Source organism: Notamacropus eugenii, chromosome 4, assembly GCF_028372415.1.
Source record: "Notamacropus eugenii isolate mMacEug1 chromosome 4, mMacEug1.pri_v2, whole genome shotgun sequence".
Classification (NCBI taxonomy): Eukaryota; Metazoa; Chordata; class Mammalia; order Diprotodontia; family Macropodidae; genus Notamacropus; species Notamacropus eugenii.
The window spans coordinates 320,542,539-320,560,676 of NC_092875.1; the positions used below are offsets into that span (position 1 = coordinate 320,542,539).

Below are 18,138 nucleotides of genomic sequence, written 5' to 3' on the forward strand. Positions count from 1 at the left end.
TTGTTACAGTTGTTTTTAATTAAATAAGTGAAGCTGCTTTGTAATCTTTAAAAAAATAAGTGAAGCTGTTACCTCATTGATATAGATCCTCCTTCCAGTAATAAAGAGGGGAACCTTTCCATGCCCTGCCATCTTTTTATTAGTCTTGATCATGTTCTTTCATGGATTCTTCAGTGAAGATCCATCCAATGTATTGGAGGCTTTCCTTAGGTATACCAGTGAGCACTTTACTTGTCCATCTGGATTTTAAAGATTTATTTAGCATAAAAGTGCAGAATGTAAAAATCTTTGGTCAAAATACCTGTAGAAGTCTGTTGAATTCATCATGTACTCAGTTTATGTAATGTCAGACAGTTGCTCAGGATTGTTAGCTAACCTTTACCACTTCACTCTAAATACCTGGCTAGGCAGACAAAGGATGGCAAAAAAGAACAAAGAGACAAGATGGATGCAGGGCAAGCATTATTCTCTTACCCTAAAGCAGCATTCCCTTCATTCTTCTGGTCACCTTGCTATGGACCAAGGGAAACTTCCATGCTTTGGAGTTCCTCAGTAGTCATTTAGCTTTTAATCTTTGCCTCTCGGGAATCCATAGAGGAAAAAGAAATGTTTGGGACTAAAGGATTGTCCAAATTTGCACCTTCCATGGCTATCCCATGGTTCATCCAGACCAGGCAGGGCTCTACAACACAAGTGTCTAACATGCCCCAGGGGGCTTGAACCAAATTAAAACGTAATTGGGAAATATTTAACAAAATAAGTAAAAATATTATAAACATAATGTTAATGTGTTTTGCTAAGTCAATATATTGCTCACAGGTGTTCTTATATATGGTTTATGGACCCGTTTCTTTTTGTCACTCTACACTTTTTGCTCAACAGTGTGGCAGCAATGCTTACATGAAATAAGTGGAGGGGAAATTTCTCTCTATAGAACTAAGTCCCATTTTGAACTTTTCCCTTTTAATATAGTATGTTAATTATTTCCTTAATATGGTGATGTAGAGGGATTTTTCAAAGTTCTTTTTGATGGCTTTCTTAGAAATACCTATTTTGATTTGCAGAGAATGCTGACATATTTAATATGTATTGTTTTGCTTAAACTCTTTATTATAAAACTGAAAGTCCTGGTTCTGTTCTTTTAGCATAGGGCAGGTGGTATGAAACTATAAAAAAGCGAACCAAAAATTGTTTTTCTTCAGTTCACCAAACGAGAACCAGAAGATACAAAAAGTGCAGATTCTGATCGAGACGTGTTTAATGAGAAACCATCCAAAGAAGAAGTGATGGCAGCCACACAAGCTGAAGGACCCAAACGAGTTTCTGATAGTGCCATTATCCATACAAGTATGGGAGACATTCACATCAAGCTTTTCCCTGTTGAGTATGTACTAACATTTTTCATCATAGATAAGCTTTTAAGGGCATTCATTAATTTAAAATATGCAGATTTTGTTAGGTGGCATTTCTGAGATTATTTGAAAGAAACATGCTGTCATCCAGAACTTAGGGAACATTACTTTACAAAAATATTCATTCTGCTGGTATTTGTTATAGTATAGAAAATGATTCAAAATCATCAAGTCATTCTATATGAAATGCTGACATGATCATGTAATGAAATTGATAAGTTCTGGTGTATCAGAACAACTGAAGTTTTGTGCCTATTAATATGAAGAATTGATAATGCTGGGTTTATTTCATGAAAATTGTAGTAGTTATTAAGGAAGACAGGAGGAAGCATGCAGAATAATGACTGTATTCATTCAATAAGCATTTACTGAGTGCCTGTCGTGTAGAACATAGAACTAGGTGCTACATGGAAATAAAATGAGTAACTTGATCAAATAAATGTTATTGCTGCTTTGTACAAGGCATTTGTCCTATGTGCTTTAGGAAACAAAAAGGTTAAGACCCAATTCTGTACTTCCTGGAGGGATGAAAATAATAATACAAGGCATAATGCAATTAGTAACATGAAAAATATTCAAATCAAAGGGTTATAGAAATTTAAGATGAGGGGCAGAAATTATTGCTGGTTTTCAGAGTCTGCAGGGGGAAGTCATGAAAAAGATGCCATTTCAACTAGCCTTAAAATCCAAGTAGGATTTAACAAGAATGGTGACAGAAAGCTTTCTGGGTAGCAGAAAAGTATGGTGTGTTTGGGGAGGAAAATGAGCATTTTGGCTGAAGCGTAGAATTCATATGGAAAAGAGGAGGATACAAATAGAAAAGCAGACCCATGAAACATTAGACCTGGACAGGACTTTAAAGATCATTTACTCCAACACTGTTGTGTAAATGAGGTTACTAAGCAATGCTCCAAGTAGTAAGATCATTGTGTTTCCTGGCTAACTCCTGTCTGACCCAAGAGTAAGACTAAGACTAGGGTCTCTTTATGTCCCAGGCAAGTGCTTTTTCCATGATGATGGGCAGGATATATTGGCAGCAGAGCACAGGAGCAGAAAAAGGGCAGAGTGGAGACGATCAAGAGTTTCAGGGTGGTTGGTGTTTCAGGATTTTCAGCATTGTAATGAGACTATTGCCGAAACGTGACTTTGGGGCTTCTGGGAATGCAAAGACAGGACCAGTAGATTGGACAGAGACCAAAGAATTAGTGAGGGTGATGATCAGGTTTTAGCAGTGACAAAATGGTAAAAGTAGAAGAAAGGAAAAGGCTTTCAGTACATTCTGAATTTGAGGTTTTGGCATCAGAACAGTGATTAGTAAGGATGATGTTCAGGCTGTCATTGGGGCCAGTGGCCCCAATAGAGTAATGAATGAAGAAGGTCTCTGGATTTGAAGAAATTGAGAGGTATTAAGTTCAAGTTTTTAGAAGACTTAGTTCCTTAATATAGATTTCATTCTTTCCAGAATCCAAAAGAACAAATAAAATGAAGAAGAGAATAATTGGAGAGGCAGAGCGATATAGTGGATAGTATAGGTCTGGACCTTGGTTCAGATTTTGTCTCTCACCCTAACTGCGATCTCAATTCTTCATCTGTGAAATGGGGATAGCATTGTACTATCTGTTTCATTCATCTGTTGGGAGAAAAGCATTGGGCAAAACTTAAAAGTACTACGTAAATGTGTTGTGATGTTGATAACTCTTCATCTCCTTTTAGACTCCTCCCCCACCTACCCAGAAAAAGCATGTCCTTCAGCTGGGAAAGTGATTCACATGCATAGACTGAGAGAGGGAATGAATGGGGAGAACAGATAAGAACTTAAGTACATCCCAGAATGCTAGAACTCGTAGCTTCTAAGAAGCAGTGGAAGACAAATAAAGGGAGGCACAATTTTAAATGACAAGTATAAATGGGATCAAAAATGTTTAGATAAAACTTGTTCTTTGATGATCAGAGGAGGTCAAGTAAGTGAGTATTTATGGAGTGCCTACAGTATGCTAGGCCCTTTGCTAATTAAGCGTGGGATGCTCCACTGCCCTGGTATTTTCAGCAGTAGTGGAAGACAGCTGTTATTTGGGGTCAGCTGAATATCTGAGAAAGCAGAAAGGATGACAGAAAAACCATTCAGTAATGAGTGATCTTTAAAATGTTTTTTGATTCATACATTTACGTTCTAAGGTTTTGCAGCTTTCTCATGTAACTAATTTTAGTCTCAAGATAGATCCATAAAGGAAGCGCATTTTTCTTTCTCTGAATTCCATAGATGTCATGTCACCTATTATTTATTTAGTCTGAGTTTTAAAAAGATGTCAAAAGCTATTTATATATTTACAAATAAAAAGAAAGCAACAATTTCTACAGAATGCTTGAGGGTTTCAGTTGAAAAACATTGATTCTTTGATATGACTAAAAAAAAAATTTTGTTAGGTTATATTCTTTTTGTTCTCACATGGAAGACAAGCTACAAATTTTTATGCAAATTTTTTGCTGTTTGTATTGAGCCTGAATTCTAAAACTTAATCTTTGAGGCCTCTAAAGAGGTAAAAACTAAGTATATCTTATTCACATAAGAGGAAGTATTGGAAAGAGTCATAGGATCTGGGCTCATTGTGACTCTGAGCAGGTCACTAAATCATTCCATCTGGTTAGACTAGATCATCTCCAAAGGTTCTGTATGTAAACCTATGATTATTTTGATTCAATTTGATTAGATAGTAATATTTTCAGAAATTTGAATGTACGTTGCCAAAAACAGTTCTATTATTCCTGTGTTATTAGCATATACCATTGAATGAAAAGGTAACCATCTTGCTATGTGGGAAATTCTCATTTTAAATGGACCAGACAATTATAGACCTCTTTTTTTTGAGTTGTATAGGCAGCTGGCAAATGGACTAAGATACCCAATCACTGTGTGTACTTTTATGTTCCATCATACTTCAGCCTAGGTGTACACAGTACTTGTTCCCAAGATCTTTCTGGCAAATTCTCAGGCTCTTGATTTCAATCTGTTTCTCTAATACCTGTGTTGTAGGTGTGTAGTAGAGCTAAGGGGAAAGAGCTAATTCAGTTTTTTAAGTGCCAGTTATGTGGAAAGCACTCGTACAAGGGCAAAAATGAGATTGTTTGCACCCTCAGAGAGATTACTCACTTCTAAAGGGATAATGTGTACACAGATAAGTATCCAAGGCAACGTGGGGGGGGAAATAAGAACTAAATGGGATGGGGGAGAATGGGATGAGGTTGGAAGAAGTCAGGGAATGTTTCACCATGATTTTGGCCCTGAGTAGAACCTTGAAGGAGTTTCAGACATAGAATTGAAGGAGTCCATGCCAAGGAAGGGGGCACTGCTCTTAGACTAGTTTGACTAAAACATACAGTAGAGGAAGAGAATACTATGAAAGAAAGGCTGTAAAGGTAAATTGTGTATAGATTATGGGGAACATTAAGCTATGGATGAATTGAGTAAGGAGTTCTGTATTCAAACCTAGTGGGGCAAGAGGAACCACCACATTTTTTGAGTGATAGTCAAAAGTGTGCCTTAGGGAAAAGTCTATTTTGGCAGCTGTGGAGATGAATTAGAACGTAACTGTAAGATGAAAACTGGTCAATTAGGGGGCCGTTAAAATAGTTCAGACAAAGTCCATAAAGGCTTGACTTAGGGTGACGGCATTATGTATAAAGACAAGGGAGAACTAATGCAGATAATGATGAGAGGTGAGGGAAGGTCAAAATTCTTAACCTGGGATTTGTGTATATGTATTTAAGTGTAACTGATTTCCTTTATAATCCCATGTATTTTGTTTTACGTATTTAGAAACATTCTTCTTAGCAAAGGTCCTGGCTTGCCAAGGGTCCTGGCTTCACCAGACACTCAAAGGGGTCCATTTGACCTAAAAGACATGAAAATCCTCCAACCTCTGACGGCTTCAGGGTCAGGACCTCAGGAATTTTTAAATTTGAAACAGAAAGTTGGCAGGGGATCAGAGGATGAAAAATAAAATAAAAATGAACATTTCATGCCTTTTAATTACACTTTGCATACTAGGTTACAAGTTGAAGCCGTAACTGCTGAAGGTAGGTCAAGAAAGCAGAAAAGCTCAAGCATGTATGAGAAAAAGAGGGCAGTAAAAATCAGTGCTCGATCAGTTTTTCAGAAGCTATCAAGTGACTAAGTCTTCCCAAAAAATCTTTCTTCAGATGTACATGTCAGTTTCCAAAAAACTGAAATCTACAACCCAGATGAAAATTTCCTTTCACCTTCTTATACCTTATTGTAAAAATAAGGGAACTGCAAAATAAGATGAAGCATTTATATTGTGCTGTAAAATCAATTTATATACACTTTAGAAAGTTTTATCTGTTACCCAGTATACAGGTATATCACTTATAGAATTATGTTGTTTGTGGTTTTTATTTTTTTTAAATGTCAGAAGTTGATTTTGATTACAACCTAATAAAATCAACACCACTGTGAAATTAGAATACTGTGACTATGTAAAGATGGTATAGTTGGGCTATTTTTAAAAGGATTATTCTGACCCCATCTCATTTCTTGGCCTCATTTTTTCAAGACTTCTTCTGAATATGCTGTTAGCATCTAATGAATGTTATGAAACTGGATTTCTGGGGATGTTTTAGAATTTGGTTAGTGTATGAATCAGCTCCACGACAGGCATAAAGCATAACCTAACAGGATAAAAGAGTAAGAAAATATTTTACTTTCTACTCCAGGCCTGAGCTGCTTTTGAAATCATCTGGCAACAGAAAAAAAATATACGATTCATAGTTTGTTTAGATATCAATGAATTCAAATTTAGTTAGGAAGAACTTATTTTATTTTATGCTTATATCTTCTTAGGTGTCCTAAAACAGTGGAAAACTTCTGTGTCCACAGCAGAAATGGTTATTATAATGGGCATACATTTCACCGTATCATCAAGGTAAAATATAAACTTCTCAAGATTTGAGGTAAAAGGAACGACTGCTGCTTTTTAGGAACTTCCACTGGAATTGAGCAAACAAGACGTAACTGTTAATCAATTAGATTAGAATTGGACAAGTAGCCTCATGTACTGATTGATCAAGTATATGCTGTTTGCCCAAAGAGGTGGGAGAATACCAGGAAGTAGTTAACATTAGTGTGGGGTACAATGATAGAGAAACATTTAAGTAGAGAGTTAGATTGTTTGACAACAGCATTCAGGGTTGGTGGGGAGCCGGGTGGCAAAGGCAAGGTCAGGAACAAACAGAACAGGTCATGGTGAAATGAGTTTGGGGAGGGGGGCCTTTAGAGAGAGGCGAAACTTCATCTGCCATCACAGGTAGTTGATTCCTAGCTTACTGGAAAGAACACTGGCTTTGGCATCAAATGACTAAACTTAAGAATCCCAGCTTCATTTATTTTCAATAAGTCATTGAACCTCTGGGTTCTTCAGCTACTTATCTATAAAATGAGAAACTACTAAATGCAGACTGTTAAGGTTCCTTTAAAACCTAAATCTGTGAACCTATGATGAAAGCATATTTCTGCTGAGTGGAAAATGTGGAAACCTAAGACTTCCATAATTTTTTCACTTCATGTAAATAAAATCTAACACCCAGGTATTTTTCATCAAGACTTTTCATTTCTCTCTGTATGCTTCTTTTGAGCTTGTCAAGAAAGATGATGAATTAATGATTAGTCATAGAACTTAAAGCCAGAAGGGACTTCAAAGATCTAGTCCAGCTCCTTCATTGAAGCTGAGAATTTTACTCAAGGTTACAGAAAGCAGAAGCTGAGTCAAGATTTGAACCCAGAACAATTTATAAAGACCAATATTTTTTCCACCATATTGCTGCCCTCCCAGTTGATGTTTTTGTAACACTGTTAATTCTGATTGGTTTCAGTGTTTGTTGGGAAGGGAAAATTTTTCATATTTCTAAGGGAATATGTCTTGTAAAAGTGCAAAATTGTGATTTCTATCTCCTAAGGAGTTCGAGAGGAAATTTTCATTTTTGCCTGAAATTAACAACTCTAAAAGTTTGAATACATGAAAGCACTTTTGTAAATTTTAAAATATTTTACATAAACATAGGCATAGGCTTAATAAGTTTAATAAGACCACTGAATTAAATTGGTGAATAAGGGAATAACATTCATAAACTGAGGCATTTTTTAATGTACTAGTCTATTAAGTGACTTAAAAAGTAGGTTAAGAAATCACTTATGTCTGACAGGCATTGCCTCAGGGGGAAAAAACAAACCATGAAGTTAACAGTGTTCATGCTTATCTGTTTTTCTAATATAGGGTTTTATGATTCAGACTGGTGATCCAACAGGTACAGGTATGGGAGGTGAAAGCATATGGGGAGGAGAATTTGAAGATGAATTTCATTCAACACTGAGACATGACAGACCATATACACTCAGTATGGCTAATGCCGGTGCTAATACCAATGGATCCCAGTTCTTCGTAACAGTGGTGCCAACAGTAAGTGCAATGGCATTAAATGCCACGTATGTATATGTACATGTTTTTGTTGTAAATCAGGATTTGACAGAGTATACTCTAAATGAATAGAAAAACTGGTAAAAAGAACAAAATATTAAGTGAAATGAAAAGACATAAGAGAAAAATCTTACCAACTATAATAAATTTTCAAATGACCAATTTTTAGAAGACTTTTTAGAAAATCACCGAAGTGTTGAAAACTTATTTTGGCCTATGATGTAATTGGGTTAAATGGAGCATTTACAGTTTGGCTGCAACAGAGGACTTGTAATACCATCCAAGCCCCTCTGGAGTCTGCCAGGTAACTTGATCTTATTATTTCAATTTCTATATCTTTAAAACAGAGGCAGAAAATAGGTTTGTCAAAGGTTGTCTGTTAAAGCTTATTTGTACCTAAGGTACAAATTATGTTCCGTTTTCTAAAGTTATGATGAAAGCTGCCACATACAGGTTTTATATAGATTTGTATTTTCAAAAGTATTTATACTATATACTAGTAGCATAAAACTGCCAAACTGCCACAGTAGTCCTTAAACTAAGAACTTTGGCTTTTTCAGATTTTAGATAGTCCTTTAAAAATGGGAGTCATGTATGTTTCTCTTAAACAAGCTTTCTACTTGATGAGAGATCAAACAGTGGTAATGAGAAATGAATTTAAAATATCTTTACCAGATTTAAAATCTTCTTATTGAAATGCCTAATGTTATACATATGGAAATCTAGATTACCAAATTTAAGAATGTATATATGTTCCTTTTTTCCTCTCATACAGCCTTGGCTTGACAACAAGCATACAGTGTTTGGACGAGTAACAAAAGGAATGGAAGTTGTCCAGAGAATTTCCAATGTCAAAGTCAATCCAAAAACAGATAAGCCTTATGAAGATATCAGCATCATTAATATTACTGTCAAGTAAAATGAGATTTTCAAGTCTATTTTGAGATTAATATATGCATAAAAGGCATTGAAAGATAAAAAATTTTAAAGCTCCAAGGCTGAATAACCTTACAATCTAATCATGTATCTTAAGTGTCCAAAAGTATATTTTTGTATTTTATTAAAAATGATTTGAGTTATCATGCCTTCCTTTGTATGGTCTCTGTATAAAACTGTAGCTGTTTATGTCATGGTTTTTTTTTTCTTGTAAATAACATTAAAATATATGCTAAGAACTAAGAAAACTAAACTAAAACTAAGAAACTGGAATGGGCTGTTATATAAACTTTTTTTAAAGTTTATGTAGACCTTGTTTTTAAACGACACTGAATGGTACTAATTAGTACTAGTTACTCTTTGCGTATTAAAAAAACAAGATTTCGCTTTCTTGCTATGGCATACATAGTAAGTGCACTTTCAAGCATTACACTAGAGCTGCTGATCTGTGTTCCCCTTTAAACTTAACATATGAGGTATATGAGTGAATTTGGTTATGGCATAAGAACCTTGCAGAATGAAAGCAAAGCACTTAATTGGAAGGGAGGTCAAAAGGCCATAAGAGTGTGAAAAAAAGGAAGTTCCTTTATGAAAAGCATAAATTATATACTTACTTACATCATCAGGTGTCTGGAACATTCTCTGACCAGTCCTACTGGGCCAACCCCAACATTTGTTTAAAAAGCATGAGAGCCATGGTATTCTCATACAATACATAGATGTATTCTATGGGGGTACATCCTTCTTATCAAACATACCACAACTGCCCAAGAAGCCAGGAGGCAACAGCAGTGTTTCCCTTCCCAGCCCTGCCACCAGTCATCCTGTGGAGATGAAACCTGGCATTTGCCCCTATAGAACTGGTGGTTCCTAGCAGCTTTTACAAACTTAAGATAAAGGTAAAAAAGCTCTTGACAACATCAAATGATTAAACATCAGAAATGGACATGCATTACCATCTGTACTGCCACTGCATCCCAAGGACATTGAGCGTTTCCATCTGGCTTACAACTGATCTCCCCTGTCTGTAATATTTTTTTTGAATCCCACCTTCCAGCTCAGCAACTGTAGACTAGTCACAAACTTTATGACTTAAGGCTGTCTAAAAATAAGGATAATGATTACCAACAGAAATTTAACAAGACTACCCTAAGGACCAAATGAGAACATAGGTACAGTATGTGGTGAACAACACTGAAGTCTATACAAATGTCACCTAATATTTTGTACCAAGGGAAAACTAAGGTATCTGAGGGGGAAAAAAGGAATAGATATGGAAAAATTAGTTTGTTAAATGGGCCAGGAATGATTAAAGGAAACGGGAATTTAAATCCGCAACATGACAATTTCTCAGAGGAACCTGGGAAGACTTCCATGAACTGATGAAAATTTGAAGTGAACACTACTAGGAAAATTATACAATAACATTTCAAAGTTAATAATGAAAGACATAAGAATTCTGATCAATACAAATAAATGACCAATCATGATTACAGAGAAATTTTGATGAAACATTCATCTCACCTCCAAGGAGAGATGATGGGATCAAGATAGAGAATGAGATATATTTTTGGACACTGCTAAAGCAGGAATTTTACTTGACTATGCCTATTTAAGATTTTTTTCTTTTTTTCAACTGAGAGTGATTGGGGCAGTAGAAGGGAGCAAAAACTAATATTTGATCATTAAACAAATAAATGAAAGTTGTTCCCCCAAAAGAGAACCAGGAGAAAAATACTGTTTACTATAAGTTCTAAAAAAAGAAGCTGGACTTGATCCAGTCTGCTCCAGCAGACTACCTTTTCTCTAGTCCACACTCCGATTTTTCTTCAATCTCCATCTATTCAGCTTTTATAACCATGCCTATGGCTTCCCCCATCCTCAAAAAATCCTCACTTGATCCTTCCACCCCTATCATCCTATATTTCTTCTGCCCTTTGTGGCTACATCTACAATGTGGCCTTCTCTTTGTCCTCATACTCTTAACCCCTTGAAATTCAGCTTCTAATCTCATTATTTCACTAAAATTGTCCCCACCAAAGTTATTAATGATCTCTTAATTGCCAAATCCAATGGCCTTTCACAACGTGCCCTTCTATCTGACCTCTCTGCAGCCTTTGACATTGCTTATACCTCTCTCCTCTGATATTCTCTCCTGGGAATTTTCTTGCCAATCAGATCCTACCTCTTCTTGGTCTTCTTTGTTGGATCCTCATCCAGATCATACCTTCTGAGGGTGTGTCACAGGGTTCTGTTCTGAGCCTTCTCTTTTCCCTCTATACTTCACTTGATCTCATCTTCCACAGATTTAACTAACATCTGTGCTGATGAGGGCAGGTAAGTGATATAGTGCTGGGGCTGGAGTCAGGAAGACTTTGTGAGTTGAAATCCAACTTCAGACACTAGCTGTGTGACTGGAGAAGCAAATGGCAAACCACTCCTGTATCTTTCCCAAGAAAACCCCGAATGGAGTCATTAACAATCAGACATGACTGAAACACCTGAACAATAACTTGCTGGTGGATCCTTATATTTACCTATGCTTCCCTAACCTCTCTGCTGACCTCTAGGCCTTCACCTCCAACTGCTTTTCAGACATCTTGAACTGGATGTGCCCTAGATATCTTAAACACACCTTGTCCAAAAAAAAATTCATTATGTTTCCTCCTCAATGCTATCCTCTGCTAAGTTTCCTAATACTGTTGAAGCCAACACCACTCTTCATCCCTCAGGCTCAAAATCTAGGTATCCTCCCTTTCAAATCACTCTCACTCTGGGCCCATATTTGATCTGTTGTCAAAGCCTGTCGATTTCACCTCTACCATCTTTCTCTTATACCTCCTCTGATACTAACGCCAGCCTGGTACAGGGCCTCACATCACCTCATGCCTGGCTAGTATGTTAGTGGGTCAGCCTGCCTTTTCCTATTCATCCTCCAGCCCACCCACTCATTTTCCTAAAGCAAAGGTGTGACCATATCAACTCACCCCCCACCTCAATAAAATCCAGTGACTCCCTATTGCTTTCAGAATCAAATGCAAAAAGCTGTCTGTTATTCAAAGCCTTTCATAACCTAGACCCCTACCTTTCCAATCTTCTTATACCTTACTTCTCCCCCACCACCCACCACACACACACACACTCTTCAGTGATGCTGGCCTTGCTAAGCCACAAAGAAGACATTACAGCTCTCAGCTTCAGGGATTTTCTCTGGTTGTCACCCATACCTGCAATATCTTCCCTCCTCTTTCAACAACTGACTTTCCTGGCTTTAAGTACCAACTAAAATTCCATCTTCTACAGGTATGTAGCCTGTTTTACATGTTTGCTGTCTCCCCCATCAGAGCTCCTTGAGGGCACTTGTCTTGCAATTTTTTGCTTCCCTGGTTTTTAGGACGCTATCACATAGCAGGTGCTTAATGTGTACCAATTAAAAACAAATAATGAAGCCCATTTCCCTTCTCTTGAAACAAAGGTGAAATTATATTGAGACAATATAATGTCTACACAGTTTGGCACAGTCACTGTAGCCACTGTTTTTGACAGAGGGGAAGAGTTTAGGAAAGAAAGATGTGTGTGTATATCTTTAAATGATGGTTACAACAAAGGCACCAATAAATTTATGTTTTGTCAAAACTTCAAGAGATCTTTTTTATTCTGTAAGTTAAATTTTGTAAAATAAGCTGGTTCACTTTTTTCTATTTCTATCAAATTATTTCTAAAGTACTATTATCTTTTAAGAAACGTACTTGAGTTTGAAAATCTCTTGGCAAAACCAGATAGACTAGCACTTCACATTTGTTATTTTGGGGTCTGTATTTAAACACCACTTTCATTGGTCCAGAGACCTATATTACAGTGAACTCAATATTATTAACAATCTAGGTGTACGCTGAGCTTTATGTAGATTTATAAAACTTGACTTACTGCTTGATAACTTTCATTATTATCAAGGATAATAACACAGTAGAAGTCATAATACAATGCATAGATTTGAAACAAAACCTAAACAACAACCAAAATCTTACATTCAAATAAGTGGCATTCCAAAGTAATAACCTTAAAATCTGTTCCATTTATCTTTCAATCCCTTTGGTTGCAATCCTGTCAAATGTCCTATTTTTCCTATCACCTCCTCCCTACTGCACTTGCAAGACCCTAGTTTGTGACATCATTAACTCTTACCTGTGTGACTATTACTATGTACCAGCTTCATTACCGGTTCCCTGCTTCTTTCAGTCTACTCTTCAGAGATTCCTGTGCACAGCTAAGCAAAACAACTTCCTCCACTGGCCATCCCAAAAGGCATGTTTCCTTTAAAGTGCACGTTTAACCATAGTGTTCTGCTCCAGAAACTTCCAGTGGCTATTTATTTATCGACTGGAAAGTGGAACCTCCCAAAGGACTAAATGTCCTTTACCATTCCAGCAGCTAAACTGGACAATTACTGGTTCCCTTTCTCATCCTGCTTCCTCTCTCCTTGAGTTCATGAAGACTGTTCCCCATCCCTGGAATATACCCCTTTCATTGCAGTCTGTAGAAATCCTTCACTTCCTTTAAGGCCAAGCTCAAGAACTCCCCTAACAATAAACATTCTCTCATTCCATGAGCATTCTTTCTTCACATTTTCCTTTAATACTTTGGAATGCCCCTTTACCTATGTTTAACTCTTGTGTATATACATGTCAGATTCACACAAACAGCACAAGATCTTAAAATACAGTATTTCATAAGTATTTGTTTTGAGGGCTACTACATGTATTCCAGCAATGAGGCCTGTGGCTACTCTGCCTCATCACAGTCATTTAACCACTATAGTCCTCACACCTCTGCCTTGCAAATGACATTATTGTAATAAATTACCTCCAAGTCCCCTTCCAAATCCTAGGAAACTATTCATTCCTCAGACTACTGTGATAAAGTAGGGGAAAAAAAATACTAGCTATAAAGTTATACAATTTGAGTCCAGATCTTATGTACCCTCTGAAAGTCCTTGGGCTTCAACTCCCTTATGGGTAAAATGGGGTGGTTGGGTTACCTGAACTCTTACAGCTACTAACTCTTGCACTTTATGACTAACCTGACTTGGAATTTTGAAATGGCTACCAGAGGGCAGTGGTACCTCATCCAAAATAACATTTTTTTTTCCTGTGACACAAATTAATTGAATCTTTCACTTCATGAAAATATAACTATTCAAAGAAACAAGCACAAGGATAAATATACTAACAATTGGCTAAATGATCCAATTTGGTATCTCATTAAAACTTGGCAGTCTTGAAAGCATGGAGAACAACATCCTAGTCTCTTTCTCTATTTCACACTTCACCTTCCATAGAATAGGTGCAGGAGAAAGAAAGTCTGCCTGCATATGACACATTTTCCTTCTATTATTGTCATTATCACATCCAACTTATCCTTGATTTTACATACATTAGTATTTTTCTTAGCAAAGCCCAAGTAACTTAAGCTCACTGCTTTTCAGTTTGTAACCATTTTCTAAAAACTTGAATCTTTTATCAGAAGCAAATGTTTTAAACCAGAATTTTGAACAGATTAAAGTTTGGTTTATTGACAGCCCTTTATGCTTTTCTTTCAGTTTATTTTACCTGTGTTCCAGACAGAATTTTGTCTTATTGCAAAGCTCCAAGTGTACACTTAACTAATTTCATTCAGGAGTCCAACAAACTACAACAAACACAAACCAAAATATTTCCGCATAGTCGTTGGCTATGGTACTCACTGGCTAATCCACAAAGGAAACATGGTAACTTTTAGAAAATTTAGGTAAATATTCCCTGACAATGATCTTAAACATATCATAGCCAACCTACACTTAAATTAAGACCAACTGAAAATTTGTGACCAGGATTTCAAGTTATTCTGGTAGCAAATTCATATTTCCTAAACTCAACTACTGAATTAAAAACCAAAAATTGAAAGGTGTAGTAATGGCTTCCACTTGATCACTGATAAAAAGCACTGTAGTATATGCCACACTTTACAGAATGTAAATTCTAAGGCTGAGTATCTGTTCTGTTAAGTTATAAACAGAAGTAAAATATTGGATGAATTTCAATTTCTATATTATGAAACATGTTTTACATTGCTATTATCTGTAATGTAATGTTTATTATTAGTTTTAGAATAAATTTTGATTAAAAAGAACAAACTATTTACCTTAGGATTAGCACTCTAGAACTAGAAGGGACTTTAGAGGCTGTCCAGTCTGACTTCTTTCATGTTAAGAGACGAAAAAACAGACGTGAAGAGGTTAAATGACTTGCCCACAGACACAGGTATAAATTGACAGAGCTGGAATATGAACAAAGGTATTCTGACTCTAAATATGGTTTTCTTTCCATTGGACCACAAGGCATACTAGTCACTAAATACAGTAACAAAGTAAATACAAAAACAATATTACAATTTATGGTTTTCTAAGTCAATATGTGGCCAGCAGTTTGATACCACTGTTCTTGAGGAACAAAAGTCCTTAAACTTGTAAAAACCTACAATTATTTAATATACATGTGATATTTTGGGGTAGAGAGGGTGAAGTTGGACTTGTGATTTCATCTATGTGGGGGCAGCATAGGAAGATCAATGACTTACCTGTAACCTGGGTTACTCTCTTAGTGCCCCAAATCTCTACTCACAAAACGACCAGAGCATGGTAACACAGCTCATGTTTCACAGGCAAGCCCTGAAACCAGACCTTCCACATTTCTGAGACTACCCCTATATCTATTAGACCTCTCATAGTGAAGATTCAGAATATAATTAAATTTTCCCACTATGATTAATTTGAAAGTCTCTAAACTCCTAGTCTACTTGACAGCAATGCTTCACATATACGAAAGATCATGAGATATACAAAGAGTGTATGTGTGTATGTATATGTATGTATGTGTGTATATATATGTATGTATGTGTGTATGTGTATATATATATTAATCATATAAAGGAACATAAAATCACTTAGAATCACAGACTGTTATAGTTGTAAGGCAACACAGAAATCCCCCAGGAAAACCCTGTATTTTATGTATGAGGGGTAGTTATCAAGGCCCAGGGAGGTCACACACTTTGCTTAAACTTACACAGCTAACTATTGGCAAATACAGGACCAAAACCCAAGTCTCCTAACTCCAGGCTTATATATGCACACCAGCAACTATTCTTCCAATCATCTTTTTTTCCCCCCAATAAACAATTATATCAAGTTGACTTAAAAATTGCAAAGTAACTCACATGCTTGTACTAAAATGTTTCATTTTAAGAAAACTCTGTGGGAAATATGTAAAATAATAGCCACAGCAGAAAAAAAATTAGTCATATTCAAAACATTCTTGTGCTTGGTGAAGTATCATTTTTAGGAATCTAGAGTCTGGATATAAGTGAAATTTCATTTTCCACCATTCCACAATATCAAATGTTAGTAAATGCCTATTTCTGAAAAAATTTCACAGGACACAACTACTCAATGATGCTGTTTCAGGAAATAAGTGGGAATTAATTGCTTTCAAATTGAACAGACATTTAAAAATTTAACTGTATTGATGAAAGGCAGTATGTCCTGTAAAAGAATATTGTACTTGGGTTGAGTCCCAGCTCTGCAAATTACTGCATGTGGAACCTGAGGCGAGTCATTGAACCCCCTCTGGATTTTGATTTATTCACATGGAAAACAAGGGAATTGGATGATGTATTCTATGCAGATCCTTCCAGCTGTCCAATCTATGATACTGGGATAAAAGAGAACAGAAGGGAAGGGCAGCAGAAGGGAGGGGTCAGTGTGGCTATAAGTGTGGTGACCTGGGTCTTACAGCTGTACAAACATAATCTTCAGCAAGTAATGTAACTTCCCTGGGTTTTAGTTTTATCTGCAAAATATGAGATTTGGAGTATGATTTTTAGACATGGGAATTTTCAGAATCTACGATCTCAGTCCTTAACCAACACTAAACACAAAATTTCAACTTTTTTCTGACTCCTAAACATTATACTTACCTTGCTTCCCAAATCACAATAGTTTATCTCAAAACTGACAACACAGGGGTGACTTTTTTAAAACCAAAATATTCAGTGGTACAATTTTTTTAGGCAATGAAAAATGACCAGACTAGAAGACATAGGAGAGTTGGAATGCGAGCTGATCCAACCATTCTGGAGAGCTATTTGGAACTATGCCTGAAGGGCTATGTGCATACCCTTTAACCCAGCAATATCACTTCCAGGACTGTATCCCAAAGAGATCACAGAAATGGGAAATGGTCTCACATGTACAAAAATATTTACAGCAGCTCTCTTTGTGGTGGCCAAGAACTGGAAACTGAGGGGATGCCCATCAACTGGGGAATGGCTGAATAAGTTGTGGTATATGAATGTAATGGAATACTATTTTGCCATAAGAAATGATGAACAGGAAAGACTTCAGAGAGGCCTGGAAGGACTTATATGAACTGATGCTGAGTGAAAGGAGCAGAATCAGGAGAACTTTGTACACAGCAACAACCACAGTGTGCAAGGAATTTTTCTGGTAGACTTAGCCCCTAGCAATGCAAGGACCTAAAAAATTCCCAATGGACTCTTGAGGTAAAATGCCTTCCACATTCTAAGAAAGAACTATGGAATTAGATTGCAGAATGAAGCCAACCATTTTCTCATGTTATGTGGTGTTTTGTTTTATGGTTTCTTCCATTCATTTTGGTTTTTCTATGCAACATGACTAAAGTGAAAATGTATTTAATAAGAATGCATGTGTAGAACCCATATAAGATGGCACGTCATCTCAGGGAGGGAAGTGGAAAAAAAAAATCTAAGCTATATGGAAGTGACTGTAGAAAAGTGAAAACAAATTAATTAATTTTTTAAAAATATCAAAAAAAAGAAAAATACCTAGACTATATTTGCCAAAAGATTACCAGTAATTATGATAAAATGATGTTTAAAATATCTTTAAATGCAAACCCCCGAACCCTCACACTCCCTAAATGTAGATTGGCTTGTTTTAAGCATAAGAGAACCATATTCCATACCAGAGACTATATTCAGTAAGATGCTAGGACTGTGAATTGCTAAGTTAAAATTGGTCAAACAAACATAATATACAAGTAAAGCAGTTCATAGAGAATATTAACTTATACAAAGAAAGTGAATAGAGTAATAGAAAGCAAACAGAGTAATAGAGAAAACAGTTCAAAAGCTCACAGGTAAATGCAGTATTTTCATAGTTACTGGGATCAGTCAAATATTAAATTATTTACATTTTGTAATAATACTTTTATGCACACACACAC

At 36.2% G+C, this 18,138-nt stretch overlaps 1 protein-coding gene across 1 annotated transcript in view; it reads left to right on the top strand.

The window, feature by feature from the left end:
- The window catches only part of PPWD1 (peptidylprolyl isomerase domain and WD repeat containing 1), a 35,418-nt gene extending 26,439 nt beyond the window's left edge, over positions 1 to 8,979 (top strand). Inside the window, exons 8-11 of the mRNA XM_072605082.1 lie at positions 1,203 to 1,384; positions 6,271 to 6,352; positions 7,700 to 7,882; positions 8,676 to 8,979. Of these exons, the coding sequence (XP_072461183.1) occupies positions 1,203 to 1,384; positions 6,271 to 6,352; positions 7,700 to 7,882; positions 8,676 to 8,819 (591 nt within the window). The 3' untranslated portion in view covers positions 8,820 to 8,979. The remainder of the gene's footprint in view (positions 1 to 1,202; positions 1,385 to 6,270; positions 6,353 to 7,699; positions 7,883 to 8,675) is intronic.
- Positions 8,980 to 18,138: the final 9,159 nt, after the last annotated feature.